At 53.6% G+C, this 16191-nt stretch overlaps 3 protein-coding genes across 11 annotated transcripts in view; 2 read left to right on the top strand and 1 right to left on the bottom strand.

The window, feature by feature from the left end:
- Nucleotides 1–4455, top strand: part of XRCC1 (X-ray repair cross complementing 1) — a 28614-nt gene extending 24159 nt beyond the window's left edge. For 5 of the 6 annotated variants that reach the window (XM_032388203.1, XM_032388206.1, XM_032388205.1 and 2 more), the window contains 5 exons: nt 259–313; nt 408–547; nt 1446–1536; nt 1894–1969; nt 2096–4455. In XM_032388203.1, the coding sequence (XP_032244094.1) occupies nt 259–313; nt 408–547; nt 1446–1536; nt 1894–1969; nt 2096–2209 (476 nt within the window). In that variant the 3' untranslated portion in view covers nt 2210–4455. The remainder of the gene's footprint in view (nt 1–258; nt 314–407; nt 548–1445; nt 1537–1893; nt 1970–2095) is intronic. The other variant, XM_032388204.1, reaches the window with a different exon arrangement.
- The window catches only part of ZNF575 (zinc finger protein 575), a 14718-nt gene extending 5135 nt beyond the window's left edge, over nt 1–9583 (bottom strand). The window contains exons 1-4 of one of the 3 annotated variants that reach the window (XM_032388209.1): nt 9029–9583; nt 8653–8748; nt 8060–8217; nt 5872–7597 (exon numbers count right to left, since the gene is read on the bottom strand). In XM_032388209.1, coding sequence (XP_032244100.1) covers nt 6939–7597; nt 8060–8141 — 741 coding nt within the window. In that variant the 5' untranslated portion in view covers nt 8142–8217; nt 8653–8748; nt 9029–9583 and the 3' untranslated portion in view covers nt 5872–6938. The other 2 variants (XM_032388211.1, XR_004297526.1) reach the window with 2 other exon arrangements.
- Nucleotides 9584–13282: 3699 nt separating this feature from the next.
- ETHE1 (ETHE1 persulfide dioxygenase) overlaps nt 13283–16191 on the top strand; it is a 17227-nt gene continuing 14318 nt past the window's right edge. The window contains exons 1-3 of one of the 2 annotated variants that reach the window (XM_032388213.1): nt 13283–13439; nt 13785–13929; nt 14038–14186. In XM_032388213.1, coding sequence (XP_032244104.1) covers nt 13359–13439; nt 13785–13929; nt 14038–14186 — 375 coding nt within the window. In that variant the 5' untranslated portion in view covers nt 13283–13358. Of the gene's footprint in view, nt 13440–13507; nt 13577–13784; nt 13930–14037; nt 14187–16191 lie in introns of those variants that run through there. The other variant, XM_032388214.1, reaches the window with a different exon arrangement.

Genomic DNA, 16191 nt, shown 5'->3' on the forward strand with positions numbered 1-16191 from the left:
GAGGAGGAGGGCCTGGGGGCCTGGACTCCTGGGTCTGAGGGAGGAGGGGGCTGGCAACCCAGACTCCTGCATCTAAGGGAGGAGGGGCTGGATCCCAGACAATGGATCTGGGGGAGGGAAGGCTGAGGGTCCCAGATAACTGGATCTGGAGAGCAGTTGAGGTTGGGGGTTGGCATGCCTGCATCTGTGCTGGGGAAAAAGGCTGGGAGGGAGGGTTACCAAGCACGTGCCTTGCATTGACTAAGCTTCCACTTACAGAAGAACAGGGCAATGGGGCAGAAGATTCTGGGGATACCGAGGATGAGCTGAGAAGGTATGGTGGGGCTTGGGGGTCGAGATGGCCGCAGGCTTGGGTGGAGGGCGATCTGGTCTGCATGCTCTTCCCCCACCCCCTTTGGCTCTCCCAGGGTGGCCAAGCAAAGGGAGCAAAAGCAGCCCCCTGACCAGGGGGAGAATGGTGAGGACCCGTATGCAGGATCCACAGATGAGAACACAGACAACGAGGGTCCCCCAGAGTCTCCCGACCTGCCAGTTCCTGAGCTCCCAGGTAGGAAATCCCTCCCTGCCTCCCGAAGTGGGATTTGTCTTTCTCAGTTCTCAGCTGTGACCCCCCAGCCAGCTCTCGGATCGTGGCTGCTCCCCACGACTTGTGACTTGTCTCCCCACCTCCTTCGCCCATACTCCCTGCCTCTGCTACCTTCTTGTTGCCTTAGGAAACAGGCATCCTCTCATGCCTTCCCTCTCTGTTCCCCCCCTGACTTCCTGCTGTGACCACATCCATCACAGCCCACTGCCGGGTGTGACCCCCTTTGGCTTTCCAAGTGCGAACAGCACCTCCCTCACCTGCCCCGCAGGTTCGGTTTTGTTGGAATGGGAGGTCACCCAGGCATACAGATGATGTGGGCACTGATCTCTGTTGCGACCTAGGTGGTGATGGCATTGCTGTTTGTCACCCCAACACGAATGCAGGGGGCATGGGATGGGGGCAGGGGTCAGAGCCTTGACCAGCAGAGCATGGAGGGAGAAGCTGGGCAGCCAGGGTCTGAACAGAGGTGAGGGTCAGTGGCGATTAGAAGAGGCCATTTCCATCCGGCTCCTTGTGGGTGATGGGCAGGAAAGTACTTTGATCCTTCAAAGCCCCAAAAGTGGCATCAGCAACTTGATGGTTTGGAGAACCATGTTAAAATGGAACAAAGAAAAGAGCCGTCCTAAAGGTCAGAGCCCGAGAAGGTACTGGAAAACACCCAGCTCCCAGAAAGGTTCTGACAGGCCTGGCTGAGAAGCACCGTTTGTCCTGGACGGCTCTGCCAGGGTTGCATGAACACCCCTCTCCAGCCGCTGTACCGGCCTCCTTCCCATCTTGCTCCGAGTGTTCTGTGGCTCCTGGCTGGGGCTTCGAAACTCCGGGGGCCTCACACTTGCCTCCTCCACCATCTCCCCTGCAGACTTCTTCCAGGGCAAACACTTCTTCCTGTACGGAGAGTTCCCTGGGGACGAGCGGCGGAAGCTCAGCCGATATGTCACAGCCTTCAATGGGTCAGTGTGCAGGGGTGGGGGCGCGGGTAGGGAGAGGTGGTGCTAGCTTGTGGGAAGGAAAGTGATCGGGAAGACGGAGAAGGGGCACGCCCTGCAGGATGGGCACAGGCCCTGCTCGCTCTGCTCGGCCGCCCTGGACGAGTAGCATTCCCTCTCTTCCTCTTCTCTAAGATGAGGCTCCCCCCGGCCCGGCCTCTGGAAGGCGTAGCAGCAGTGGGAGCCCTCGGTATTGTGGCTGTGGCAAGGCTGGCACAGGGGAGAATAACGGGGGCCCGCAGGTAGCCTTGGAGAGTGGTTGGGGACCAGGATGTCAAGAGAGGGGACACTGATTCTCTGCTTCCCTCCTTCTCCTGCCAGGGAGCTTGAGGACTACATGAGCGACAGGGTCCAGTTTGTGATCACAGCACAGGAGTGGGACCCCAGTTTTGAAGAGGTGCGTTCCAGAGGGGCAGGGAAAGGGACACCCAACCCGTCCTTGTGTCACCTCCATCCCCTCCTCACTCACCTCCATCCCCTCCTCACTCACATGTTCCCATATGCACCCCGCTCCGCCTTGCAGGCCCTGATGGACAACCCCTCCTTGGTGTTTGTCCGCCCCCGATGGATCTACAGTTGCAACGAGAAGCAGAAGTTACTTCCGCACCAGCTTTATGGGGTGGTGCCCCAGGCCTAAAGTATGTGCTTTCATGCGTATGCATGCGTGTACACACACACACGCGCGCGCGCACACAAGATGAGCTTAATAAAGGTGACCTGGTTTGGAGCAGCTGCCCCTCTTACTCAGAAGTCTCCTGAACCTCCTAGAGGCTCCCAGCTTTCTGTCATGTGTTTCGTTTTTGCTTCTCTTCTGAGGGTCAGGTATCTTGGCTGCCCTGGGGTCCTGGGAAGAATTGAGGGGCTCTCTATCAGGGGTTTGGTAGGGAAGGAGCTCTTTGTTACTTCTCCCTGGCTACTTTCCCCTGTGGTGGCAGGTGGCAGGGAATTGGGGTTCCAGCCCTCTGAGCCCATTCCTGGGTCTTGTTTGTCCCTCTGTTGGTCCTGGGCTGGAGGTCTGGATGCTCGTGAGGTGTGCTTCTCTCTTGAAGTCCGTCTCAGCTCCCCTGGGCCAGGGATAGCTCCCTTTCTCCAGGGCTTGCAGAAGTGGCGGTAGAACTGTCAGCGCAATGGTAGAACAGGGGGAGGGGTATTTTAATCACGCCCTTCGAGCATCCACCACATTTAAGTTGGGAACTGAGCGGGGTGTTAGGGAATCGGGCGGAAGCTAGGATGGAGTTCTAGGCACGGGCCATGGTGCGGGCAGAGGCCAGGACGTGGGAACCAGCCTCGCTCCCCGGGGTCAGTTGCTTAAGAGGCTTTAGGGGCGGATCTGTCTGGAAGGAGGGACATAGTCCTTGCAGCTGTGCTAACACGGTAGCCCCTGGACCCGGGTAGCTATTTAAATGAACTACAGTGACGTGAAGGGAAGAGTTTACTTTGTCGGTCACACTGGCCACATTTCAGGTGCCCACTGGCAGCTGTAATAGAGCACACAGATGAAGAACATTCACGTCACTGTCGAAGCAAAAGGACAGGGCTGTCCTGAAGGGCTTCGAACGGCAGGTTGAGAAGCTTGGACATTATCCTGGAGCTGGGAAGGTCAGGAGGGGGTTGGAGCAGAGCAAAGGGCAGTCAGAGCTCAGTAACAAATTACCACAAACTTTATGTCTTAAACCTACAGAAATTTATAACCTTCCAGGTCTGGAGGTCTGAAGTCCAAAAGGGACTGAAACTCAGGGTGTAGGCAGGGCAGTGCTCCTTCTGGAGGCTCTGGGGGAAATCTGCGTTCTTGTCTTTTCCCCAGTTCCCCTTCCGTATTCAAAGCCAGCAGTGGCCAGTGGTCTTCCTCACGCCACATCACTCTGAGACGGACTCTTCTGTCTCCTCCTTCCACCTTCAGAGATCCTTGTGTTTACACCGAGCCCGCCTGGATAATCTGGGATAATCTCCCTGTTTTAAAGTCCTCGGATTAGCAACTTTGATTCCTTCCACCCTAATTCTCCTTTGCCACATAGCAGATTCATGGGTTCCAGGGATCAGCATGTGGACATCTTTAGGAGGCTGTTACTCTGCCTACTGCGCAAACCGTGTGTGAGACGGTGGGACTACGGTGTGAAAAAGAGACACGAGGCCCCGTTCTCACAGGGCTGACATTCCGCTGGTGGAGAGACGTGAGTGTGTTGTGCAGGGTTGAGCACGAACACAGGGCAGTGTTACAGAGCCATGGGACAGGGTGGCGTGGTTCAGAGAGGGTCAGTGGGGAAGGTGTGTCAGAGGACTGACCCCTCTGCAGGGACTTGGGAGAAATAAGGGAGAGTCTGGGGGAACCATTCCAGGTGGAGGAAAAGCAGGTGCAAAGGCCCCCAGGCAGGAACCGGCTTGACCTATACAAGGAGCAGCGGGAGGTCAGCGTGTCACAGACTCAGGATCCGCCCTGGCTCAGCACTGGCCTGCTGTGTGGATGCAGGCAAATCCCATCTTTCCTGGCCTGTTTCCCCATCTCTACGTCAACGGTTGGACCAGATCGACACCTCGCAAATGCATTTGTCCCTGAAACTTTGACGGTGGTGTGTTGCTGTGGAGGAAATCTTCCAAGTCAGCTCTGTATGTAAACCTTGATAGCAACCGCACTTCTGGCATGGAGGGACTTAATCCTCCTCCTCGCCCACCCCTTCCCCAAGGCCTTGCCCAGTGGACTGGGTCTAGCTAGCGGCTGGTCTAGCGGCCTGCTAATTTGCATTCGCCTGCCCGGTGCCACCCCTGATGCTGGATACTTCCACAAACCATCTCTCATTCCATCTGCACATTTCAGATCACAAATAAAACTCTACCTCCTCAAAAAGGTCTTTGCTGGGCGCCTGGGTGGCTCAGTTGGTTAAGCAACTGCCTTCGGCTCAGGTCATGATCCTGGAGTCCCGGGATCGAGTCCCGCATCGGGCTTCCTGCTCAGCAGGTAGTCTGCTTCTCCCTCTGACCCTCCTCCCTCTCATATGCTCTCTCTCATTCTCATTCTCGCTCTCTCAAATAAATAAATAAAATCTTTAAAAAAAAAAAAAAGGTCTTTGCTAACCCTCTATATAATAGTATGTGCCCGGTATACACTCATAATACTGTATCTCTCGCCATAGTTGTAACTTGATTTGTTTATGGTCAAATCTACCAGTCTCTTCCTCTATGATGTACATTTCTTGTATCTTAAGGATTCTTTCTGTACTTCTGAGGTTACAAAGATATTCTCCTTTATTATTTCCATTTTGTTTTTCAAATTTCGATCTTAAATCACCAGAAACTTATTTTTGTGTATGGTATGAGATCGGGATCTGTATATTTCCTATTGCTGCTGTAACAAACTATCCCAAGCTTAGTAGCCTTAAACAACACAAATGTATTTGCTTATAGATCTGTAGGTCAGTAGTCCAACTTTTGTCTCAGTGGCCTAAAATCATGGTGTCTGCAAGGCTGTGTCCCTTCCGGGGAGGATCCATTTCCTTACCTATCCCAGTCTCTAGAGGCTGCCTGAGTCCCTTGAATCATGGCCCTGCATCCCTCTGGTGTCCATTTCCATTGTCACATCCCCTCTGACTCTTCTGCTTCCCTCTTTCCCATATAAGGACCCTTGTGATTACATCGGGCCCCCTGGAATAATCAGGATAATCTCCCCATCTCAAGATAAGATCCTTAATCACAAATCTGCCAAGCCCCTTCTGCCATATGTAAACTAACATACTCAGGTTCTGGGGATTAGGACGTGGACCTCTTTGGGGGACCATTATTCTGCCTCCACAGGATCCCACTTAATTTTTTTCCAGATCTCTCAGCTCATTCACAGATGAGCCTGTCCTTGCCCCATTCACCTACAGCAGAGATCTGCAAACTACATCCCATAGGCAAAATCCAGCTCACCTACCATTTTGTAAAGTTTTACTGGGCCAGAGCCACACTCATTCATTCGTGTATCATAATGTGTGTGGCTGCTTTTGGACTCCAGGGGCAGAGCTGGGTCGTTGTGGCAGACGCCGTGGCCTGCAAAACCTAAAAGTACATACCATCGGGCCCTTTCCAGAAAAAGTGTGCCAACCCCTAATCTAGTCATGGGGATTGTCACTTGTCAGGACCTCCTGTAAGCACCGGGCCGTTTCTGAGCCCTCGGTCCTCTTCCACTCGCCTGTTCCCATGCCAACACCACAGATGTCATTCCTACGACTTTGAAATCATTCTTGGTACCTGGGCTGGGGGTGGGGGTGGGGGGCAAGGCTCCCTCCCCTACTTTGTTCTTTAAGATGGACTTGGCTCCTTTACTTTTTTTTCTTTTCTTTCTTTTTTTGGCCACTACTTGATTAGCACCCACTCCCCCTCGCTAGACCAGGCCTGTCTTGTTCACTGCTGTGTGCCTACCACCCTGGGCAGAGTCCAGCACACTACAGGTGCTTAATACACATCTGAAGAACGAAGCGCAGTCCACTGTTAGCTCATTCTTATTTTATAGCAGAAGAAACAGGCTCCAAGAAGGGAAGTGATGCCAGAGATGATGCTTGTGCCCTTACAAAGGCCTCCTAGCACTCCCATGTTATAGATAAGGCATCTGAGTCCAGAGAAGTGACAAAGCTTGTCCAGGGCCGCCTGGCTCATAAGTAGTGGGTCAGGGCTGGCTCCAAAGCTTGAGCTTTAAAAAATGTTTATCCTATTGGCAGCATGCCCTTTGTTCTTGCTTTTATCATTTCGTATATTTAGGGACTCATTCCACATCTGTACAAATAGAGTTTTTTTCCTATAGCAACATAGTCCATTCTATGGCTGTATTGTATTTCATTAGCTGGTCCCCTCTTGATGGGCACTTGGGTGGTTTCCCAACATCCTTATGCCTTTTTGAACATAGGAACATCCTTATGCCTTTTTCAGTGCTTCAGTTTATCTATAGGATAAGTTCCTAGAAGTGGAATAGTTGACACGGGCATGTGAACATTTTAATTTTTTTATGGACAGTCAAATGGCTAAGATGGAGGCACCAATTTAACTTACAATAAGGAGAGACCCTGTTCCCCACATTCCTCAGCAAACAACGATGCTAGCAGACTTTTTACTTTTGCCTTATAAATAGGGAAAAACCAGAGCCAGGGCTTGCTTTCAAACCCCAGCTCCAAGCCCATGGTTTGGGGCCCAGCGCTAACTTTCTGTGGGTGACACCTTCCCCTCCCCCAAAACAGGTGAGCAAAGAGTTCCTCAGCCTTATAAGTTGGAGCCCAGTGTGGAGCCAGTCTCCCTGCCAGCTGTCTGGTCAAGCCAAGTCCATACAGCCCAGCTTAAAAATGCCGCCTCTTTATTGACCCAGGCTGGTGGCAGAGGGCGCCGTGAGCCAAGGGGAAGACTCACTCACGCTCCCCCTGGCTCTCAGCCTGGTGGTGGCTGCGCTGGTGAAGGAGCAGGAGGCGTCTTTGGCCAAAGGCCTGGTCGCAGCTGGAGCAGCGATGCCGGGCTGTGGCCTGGCTGCCTGGTGCCGTCGGGGGGTCGTGACAGAGGCGATGGGCGGCCAGTTTGGAGGGGAATGAAAAAGCCTTGGGGCAGTGCGGGCAAGGATAGGGGCGGGCGTCGGTGGCATGGTGCGTGTGGCGGTGGGCTGCCAGCTTGGAGGGGTAGCAGAAGGACTTGGGGCAGTCGGGGCACGGGTAGGGGCGGGCGGGTGCATGGGTCCAGAGGTGGGCTGCCAGCTTGGAGCGGTGGCCAAAGGCCTTTGGGCAGTGCGGGCACGGGTGTGGGCGGGCACCACTGTGCGTGAGGCGGTGGGCTGCCAGCTTGGAGGGGTAGGAGAAGGCCTTGGGGCAATCAGGGCACGGATGGGGGCGGGTGCCGCCGTGTGCCAGCCGGTGCGTGGCCAGCTTGGACGGGTACGAGAAGGCCTTGTCACAGTCAGGGCAGCGGTGCGGGCGCTGGGGCGGGGGCCGCCGGCGGGGTCGAGAAGGCGCCCCCGCGGACGTGGCAGGCCCTGGAACCGACTCGCTGGGCTTCTGCGGCGAGCCCTGGTGGGGAGCTACAGGACAGGAGGGCTGGTGGGCTCCAGGCATCAACCAACACCCTGAATCTAGGCCAGGCTTCCCTTCCCCCACCCCAACCTTGACACCTCAGGGGTCATCTGGGATTCCTCAAATGACATGTCTCTATTCCCCACCTTATGCCATGCATCATCCAAAGGGCTCCAAAGGGTTACCTGGCTGGAATCCCAAAGCTACTAAGATGTCCGTTTCTAGTATATTCCCAAGTGATCACCCTGAAATTCCGCATATCAAACCCCCTGACCCTTAATTTTCTGAGTCCTAAAAAATCACTGAAGTTCCCCAAAGCCAATAGTAGGATTCCCCAGAACATATTTGTGGAGTATCCCAAATGGTCATCACCCTAGGCCTTCAAACTTTCACCCTGAGATTCCCTCAAAATATGATTTTCTTAGCCCCAATTCCTGTGCCCCCCTACCCACGGGCGGGACTGCTCTCACCTCCTCCCTTGGTTATTGGTTCCTTGCCAGTGGGACTAGGATCGGTGTCCCCGGCCGCGGACTCTGCATCTCGTTCCAGCATCTTGCTGGCCCAGGAACCCAGAGGGAGGTAGGCGATGCCGGTGATTACCAGGCTGATGGGGATAGGGCTGTAGGGCCTAAAATCAGGGACCAGTCTGTTCAGGAGCAAGGTCTTTTTAAGCCTGGGATCCAAAGGCTAGGGCGGGCCTTACGCGAAGGCGGAGCCTAAGAGCACAACGGGCGGGGTTTATGCAAACATGACCCTTTGCGACTTAGACCCAGGGTTGGAGCCCTGGAGCCGAGTGGGCGGGGCCTCTACTACTTAAACTCAGGGGCCGCCCTGAGCGCGGAGCTGGCTAGGCCTCTACCTCGAGTGGGCGGGACCTCCCCCCAACAGAACCTCCCAGCCGTGGAAGCAAAGACGGGAATGGGCGGGGCTATACAGACAGGACCCAAAGCAACTCAGACCCAGGGGAGGGGCCTTCGAGCGGAGAGGGCGGGTCTTTGCAACTGTCTCAGGGGAGGAGCCTGAGCTCAGTGGGCGGGATTTCACCTCCAATAGGTAGCTTTACCCGAGTCTTGGTTTAGTCTCAGTCCATTGACGCCGCGTGAACTGCTTCCTTCTTGTTGCTAAATTTCATCCCCAGCGTGGAGGGTAGAGGGGAGACCTAGAGGGAAATGCAGAAAGAACGTGGCGTGTCTTGCGATCCAGAGACCCCTACTGGATTTTTCCCTCGGGATCCCAAGCGTCCGGGCCTCAATGCACGCCTCGGAATCATGGCATTCGGGCACCAATGCACCCTACCAAGGCTCAGGCACCAATGCAGCCCCTCCGGAACCTATGCATCAGGACGCCAATCGATTCCTTTCCGGGAGATCCTGGCGTCCAGCCCCCAATCCACTTCCCGAAGACCCAGGCGTCCAGGCCCGGACCCGTGCCCGCCTCACCTGCGGAAGGCTCCTCCCCGGGGGCGGGGCTCCGGGCCCCTCCCGCAGCGGCCGCTGCAGCTGCTGCGCTGCCCTCGGATGCGGCAAAGCTGCACCGCCCGGCGCGTGCCCAGCGACGGGAGGGGAGGGAGCGCGCGTGAGCTTCTCGGCCCAGCCTCATTTCTATCCCCTCCTCCCACGCGGGGCCAGTGGGGGCGTCAGTACGCATGCGCAGTCGCAGCTAGCGGAGGCTGCTGCGGGGGAGAAGAAATGGAAGGAGGGGTGAGTGCGCAAGGCAGGCAAGTTGGTGAGCAAGCGCCGAGCTACGGGTAGAAGGGCCATAAGAAAGTATACTGCGGGTTGCGGGGACTACGGTGGCTGACTGGAGTCAAGCACGTGCAGGACCTAACTCGGGGAAACTGCGCTTAGAGATCACTGAGACAGTGCCCAACATATGCGCCTTCCTTTTCTCTGTCCCCCTCCCTTTCGAGATTCCGTTGGGAGCTTGAGTTCCCTCTCCGAAGGGAGTTTGAAGAGCCGGCTGCACATTTCACCCCTCAAAGCATTTGCAAAGAAGCCAGGCCAATTAGTGAGAGGGCGGGGCGGGACGCGAGGCTTCGAGCAGGCTGACGCCCAATAAAAAACATGTTATTTTGCATAGCGCCCCGGCACCCTTCGCCATTGGGTGATTCGAGAATCTCAGCCCCTCCCACCCCGATGCCGCGGTTCTTGTGTTGGCGTGGGGATGGGGGCGGCGGATGGGGGCGGCGGTTCCCGAAGCATCCCAGCCCGAGTTCTTGGGAGGGCTGGAGCTCCTGGTGCCAGGCCCAGGGTGGCACGCTTGGCACCCTTCCCCGGGCCGTGATGGTGCACTTTTCTGCCCACCACGGGAGTGACCGTGAAGTGCCCATAAAAATGCCCTGCATTGGGTGGGTCTTCAGTCTGATAACCCACAAGGTCTGGTGAGTCCTGGGAGCCGTGGGAGTTAGACGGTGGGGTTATTCGAGCTCTGGAGCCAGATTGCCTGGGTATCTGGTTGGCTCGGCCACTTTCTAGCTGTGTAAGGTTGGCCAAGTCTCTCCACCTTTCTGCGTTGTTAGGATGAAATTCAGTAATCAATGGAAAGTTTAGAACAGTGGCTACAGTGGTCAGTACACGTTACCAATACTACTTCTTGTTTTTTTTTTTTTTTTTTTTTTAAAGTAGTCGAATTTTTTTTTTTTTTTTTTATTCATTCATTTGAGACACAGAGATACAGAGAGAGAGAGAAAGCATGAGCAGGGAGAGAGGCAGAGGGAGAAGCAGGCTCCTCGCTGAGCCAGGAACCCGATGCGGGGCTCGATCCCAGGACCCTGGGATCATGACCCGAGCCGAAGGCAGACGCTCAACCATCTGAGCCACCCAGGCGCCCCGTACTTCTTGTTTTTATTGTGCATTGAACTAGGCCATGATGGGATCAAGGTCGTCCCAGAACAGCAAGCGAAGAGAGCTCAAGATGGGAAGGAGCATGCTGTGTTCTGGGAATCTTTCTTTTATTTTTTAAAAGATTTTTATTTATTTATTTGACAGAGAGAGACACAGCGAGAGAGGGAACACAAGCAGGGGGAGTGGGAGAGAGAGAAGCAGGCTTCCTGCGGAGCAGGGAGCCTGATGCGGGGCTCGATCCCAGGATCCTGGGATCATGACCTGAGCGGAAGGCAGACGCTTAACGACTGAGCCACCCAGGCGCCCCTGGGAATCTTTCCTACCTCGATGCTCCAAACTCACCTTCCTTCCCAGTGCTGGTATATGCCATGGTCCATCCTACTCCAGGGCCTTTGCACTAGCGGTTCCCTCTGTCCCCCCAAGGTCATTCCTCCATCAAATTGCTTGTCTGACTCCCCCGTCTGATCTCCTTTCAAATATTACCACAGCAGAAGACCTCCCCTGTCCACCCTAGCTTGTGGAGCCCCCTTCCCTGCATTACTCTGTTGTCGCATCTCCCTTGTATGCACATAACACAGCATACGTGTCCTCTAGACTATGTGCTCTGTTAAGATGAACAACCTGTCTGTCTTGTTTATCACTCTGTCCAGGACAGAGCTTAGCACATAGTCAGTGTCCAATAACTCTATCAAATAAATGCTGGAAAGAATTAACAGCCAGAAACTCTCTGTGATGGGAAGATACGTTGATGGGAACCATGGAGAACTTGAGGTCAAGGAGTTAGAAAGAGGCCTAGCTGAGTGGGAAACCAAGGGAGGGTTTTTAATATGGGAAGTGACATGAATGAGTCTGGGTTTTCATATACTCTTTTTTTTTAGGTTATGGAAAATTTCAAACATAACCAAAAGGAGAGGAAGAGGAAGAGTATAATCAGCCCCTCACCAGCCCATCACCCAGCTTCATCATGACCAATCTTATTCCATCATCCCCTTGCCCCTTAAGGTCCTTGAAGCAAATTCCACACATTTCATCCAGAAACAGTTCAGTGTGTGTCTCTAAAAAATAAGGACTTTCTATCTTTTAAACACAACCCAAAGTATCATTACCAAACTTTCAAACTTTGGGGTTGTTTCTTTACATTATCACATTTCCCCCATAGTCCCATGTATATCTTGTTTTTCCTTTCCTGAACAATGTTTTCTCTCGAACATACAGAAACTGTGAGAGAACAGAATTGTTCTCTGCATTAATACCAGCGGCACCAGAATCAACAATTTCCTACTCATGGCCGATGTTTCATTTCTCCCACCAATCCTCCCAGATGATTTTGAAGCTATATGCCAGACATCTTATCCCATAAATATCTTTTTCTTATTACACTTGGTGTATCTCCATCGGGACCTAAACAAGATCCACACGCTGTGTTTGTTTTCTGTGATTCTTCAGTCTCTTTGTCATTGATATTTTAAAAGGCTCGCTCTGGTTACTGCATAAAATAGATTGTAGGGAGGCAGAGCGGAAGCCAGAAGCCCAGTGAGGTGGCTGCTATATATTAATGACACAATTCATTCCCAGCATTTATTTAGCACTTTTTATATACCTGAAACTGTCTTGGGCGCTTTGTATACATTCTTTGATTTCATCCTGGCAGCAACTTTTTAAGAGGAGGCGCTACCATTATTCCCACTGTTCGGAAGAAGAAAATGAGGCACAAGGGGGGGGACTCACACAGCCTGGAGGTAGCAGGGTCAGGATTTGAACTCCCGCAGCCAGGCCCTGGAATCCATGCCATTTGCATGTATGCTTTGCTGCTTCTTGACTGAGGCTGAGGGAGTGATGGCGGAGAAGTGGACTGATTGGAGAGGTTAACGGGGCCTAGTGATGAAGGGGGAGGAGGTAACAGAGGAGGAAGGAGTCAAGGACGGTGAGGGCAGAATGATAGCCAGCTCCTGTTGAGAGCTTGTTCTGTGCCACCTGCTGTCCCGGACTCTTTACATGTCTGAACTTATTAGATCTTCCCAATGAGGGAAGGAAAAAAGTCTCCCACTTTTTTAAAGATTTTATTTATTTGACAGAGGGAGACACAGCGAGAGAGGGAACACAAGCAGGGGGAGTGGGAGAGGGAGAAGCAGGCTTCCTGCTGAGCAGGGAGCCCCATGTGGGACTCGATCCCAGGACCCTGGGATCATGACCTGAGCCGAAGGCAGACACTTAACGACTGAGCCACCCAGGCTTCCCAATAAATAAAATCTTTTAAAAAATAAAAAAATAAATGAGCAATATTATCTCTTTGACTTTGAACTTTCCTTTCTGTCTGTTTCTCTCCTCTCTGAGAGATTCTCTCCCTCTTTCTGCTCATTTCTCCTTACTCTAATGTCCCAACATCTCCTCCTATCGTAATCGTCTAGAATTTCCAAGTGTATCCTTCTGACCATATTTCTTTGATGGACATCCCATTTCAACTCTATATCTCTCCATGAATCTCTGAAAGTCTTTCCAGGTCTCTCTTCTTGGTATCTCGGAGTCCAAGTCTCTCTCAAGTCTCTAAGCATCTCCCTTGTCTCTGAGTGGCTCTCTGGGTCTCTCTCCTGATAAAAACCACTAGGAATACGTTAGGAGTCCCGCTATCAGTGTATTGGGGCCTCTTGTTGGGTTTTTAGTTCTCTCCCTGTCTGTGCTTGTCCCAGTGTCTCTCCCTCGCCTTTTGAGCCTTTTGAGTGTCTCCCTGTTCGCCGTTTCTCCGGGTCTCAATGCCTTCTCGGTCTCCGTATTCTCTCCGCCTGACCGCCGTGAGCCCCCAGCGCCCGCGGCCCCTTTAAGGCGGGCCCCGCCCCCGCCCCGCCCCGCCCCTCCTAGGTCAGCCCGGGGCCACCCGGTTTCCGCCCGTGCTTGGCGTCGGCTCAGTCCCCACCCGGCCGCGGGCGCGATGGCGGGGACCACACTGAGGGTCGCCGGGAGGCAGCTCAGCCAGCGCAGCGGCTCTGGAGTCCCCATCCTCCTACGGCAGGTGCGAGGAGGCTGGGCCCGCAGCGGGACTACTGGGCGCTGGGCGGCGGCAGGGGCGGGACCCCGGGGTCCTTTAAAGCGGAGAGATCCCGGATCCCCTGGGCTTGGAGCAAGACTGCTGAGTCCTTTACGGAAGAGGTTGCTGGAGACCCTGATTTGGGGGGTATTTGGAAGTTGGGACTCGTTGTTTCAGATGGAACAGATTCCTGACACCAAGGGGGAAGAAGGGTCTGGGTTTTCTGTTTCTGGATCTTAGGAAGAGAATCGAGCGAGGCTCGGACTCTTGGGGCCCCAGTGAGTGGGAGTCTCGTTCTTCGCTCTCACCTGTCCCACGCCCCCTTCCCAGATGTTTGAGCCCAAGAGCTGCACCTACACGTACCTCCTGGGTGACAGAGAGTCCCGTGAGGCCATTCTGATCGACCCGGTTCTGGAGACAGCGCCTCGGGATGCCCAGCTGGTCAAGGAACTGGGGCTGCGACTGCTGTATGCTGGTCAGTGTGGAGGCCGAACCCCTGGGTCTGGGGGAGGAGGGGGCTGGGGGCTGGGAATCCTGCGTCCTCTCTGTGCCCTCCCGGACCTGGCCCTCCTCTCTCTCCCAGTGAATACCCACTGCCACGCGGACCACATTACGGGCTCAGGGCTGCTCCGGTCCCTACTCCCCGGCTGCCAGTCTGTCATCTCCCGCCTTAGTGGAGCCCAGGCTGACTTGCACATTGAGGATGGAGACTCCATCCACTTCGGGCGCTTCGTGAGTTGGATGCTGGGTCCCGAGAGGGTGGTGGCCTGGACTTCTTGGACTCAAGGAAAGAGGGGGCTGAGGGCGTGGGCTCCTGAGCCCCGGGGTAGGAGGGAACTCTGACCTGGGCTCCTGATCCCTGAGTTTGTCTCGGGGAGGAGGGCGCCATAAACCCAGGTGGGGCACTGGGGCAAGAGGCTCTGGGCAGGTGTGTCTCTGGCCAGGCCCCTAAGTCAACAGCATTTGTGGAGTTTCCTATAGCCTTGGGGCAGCTCCTTTGGCCTGGCATCTCCATAAAAGTTGATTGAGGGCTAGAAATCTGAGGCCAGGGCTGAAGGAGAGACCCAGCTCAGTCTTCTAGAGCCACTGCTGGAGGAAGGAGCATCCCCTTGCCCAGAGCTAGGACTAGGGTGAGGCGAGCAAGGCACCTAGGGTGCAACATTTAAGGAGGCACTCACTCTCAGGGTCATGCAAAGGCAGGGTAGGCACCTGCGAGTCAGTGCCTCCTTACATGTTCACCCTTCTGTGCCTGCTGGCCTCACCCTTGGTGGGGCTGTTGCCTCACACAGGAAGGGCCTGAAGTTTCCTACCTCCTCTCTGGTCTTTGTCACAGGCCAAGGTCAGCAGGTTTCCAGCCAGGAGTTCAACCCAGAGCAATAGATCGGGGTGGAGAGGGTGTTGGGGGGGGGGGGTTGCCCTCAGAGGGAGGAGAAACAGCTGGTCAGGTTTTTCTCTGATGAGACTTGCTAAAGTTACGGAGAGTCTGGCTGACTTTGGGGACAGAATGGGCAAGTGATAGAGGGGGGACTTGACCTCCAGCTTAGAGGATTTTGCTAAATGGGGACAGTTTATCTGAGTCAGAGCATTTAGAGGAAATGAGAGCTGTGTGTGGGATCAGAGGGTTGAGCTACAATGGTGGCAGCCTCTTTATTTCAAGCCCTTTTTTGGAAGCAGGTAAAAAAGTGCATTGCACCTTTATGTACACTGTCCGTGAGTGTGAGGTGCTAACAAGCATTTATTGAGTTTGAGCAGGCTTAGAAGGGTGAAAAATGGTTGGGGTTTCGTGTCAAGATGAGCCCTTTGTTAGATTGGATGAGCGATGTTTGAATGAATGTCGAAGGGTGTAGCTGTGGCAGATTTAGCTTCAGTGTCTGGTTTTGTTTTGTTTTGTTTTTTTAAAGATTTTATTTATTTATTTGAGAGAGAGAATGAGAGACAGCGCAAGAGGGAAGAGGGTCAGAGGGAGAAGCAGACCCCCCGCTGAGCAGGGAGCCCGATGCGGGACTCGATCTCGGGACTCCGGGATCATGACCTGAGTCGAAGGCAGTCGCTTAACCAACTGAGCCACCCGGGCGCCCCAGTGTCTGGTTTTTTTCAAACGACTTAATTGATATCATTCACGAACCGTCCGGTTCATCCATTTGAAGTGTACAGTTCAGTGACTTAGTATATTCAGAGTTGAGTCCATCCATCACCACAGGGAATTGTAGAATATCTCCATCACTTCCGAAAGAAACCCCGCATTCTCCTTCGCTGTCACCCCAGCCCCCTCCCCTCTCGCTCTGACAGCCTTAGGCAATTCACAAATCTACTTTCTCTACAGGTTTTGCCTATTCTGGGTGTTTCATAGAAATGGAATCCTATATTATGTGGTCTTTTGTGACTGGCTTCTGTCACTGACCATAAGTGTTCAAGGTTCATCCTTGTTGTAGCGTGTGTCAGTGTTTCATGCCTTCTATGGCTGAGTAATATTCCACTGTGTGAATATACCTCATTAATTCATTCATCCGTCAGCCGATAGACATTTCCGTTCCTGCCATTTTTTGGCTATTATGAATAATACTGCTATAAATATTCACGTACAAGTTTTTTTTGTGTGGCTGTTTTTCATTTCTCTTGGATATCTATATAGGATGGAATTGCTGGATCAATAATAACTCTGTGTTTAACAGTTAGAGGAACTGGGGTGCCTGGGTGACTCAGTCGGGTAAGTGTCCGACTCTTTTTTTTTTTTTTT

Source organism: Phoca vitulina, unplaced genomic scaffold (genome assembly GCF_004348235.1).
Source record: "Phoca vitulina isolate PV1807 unplaced genomic scaffold, GSC_HSeal_1.0 scaffold52, whole genome shotgun sequence".
NCBI lineage: Eukaryota > Metazoa > Chordata > Mammalia > Carnivora > Phocidae > Phoca > Phoca vitulina.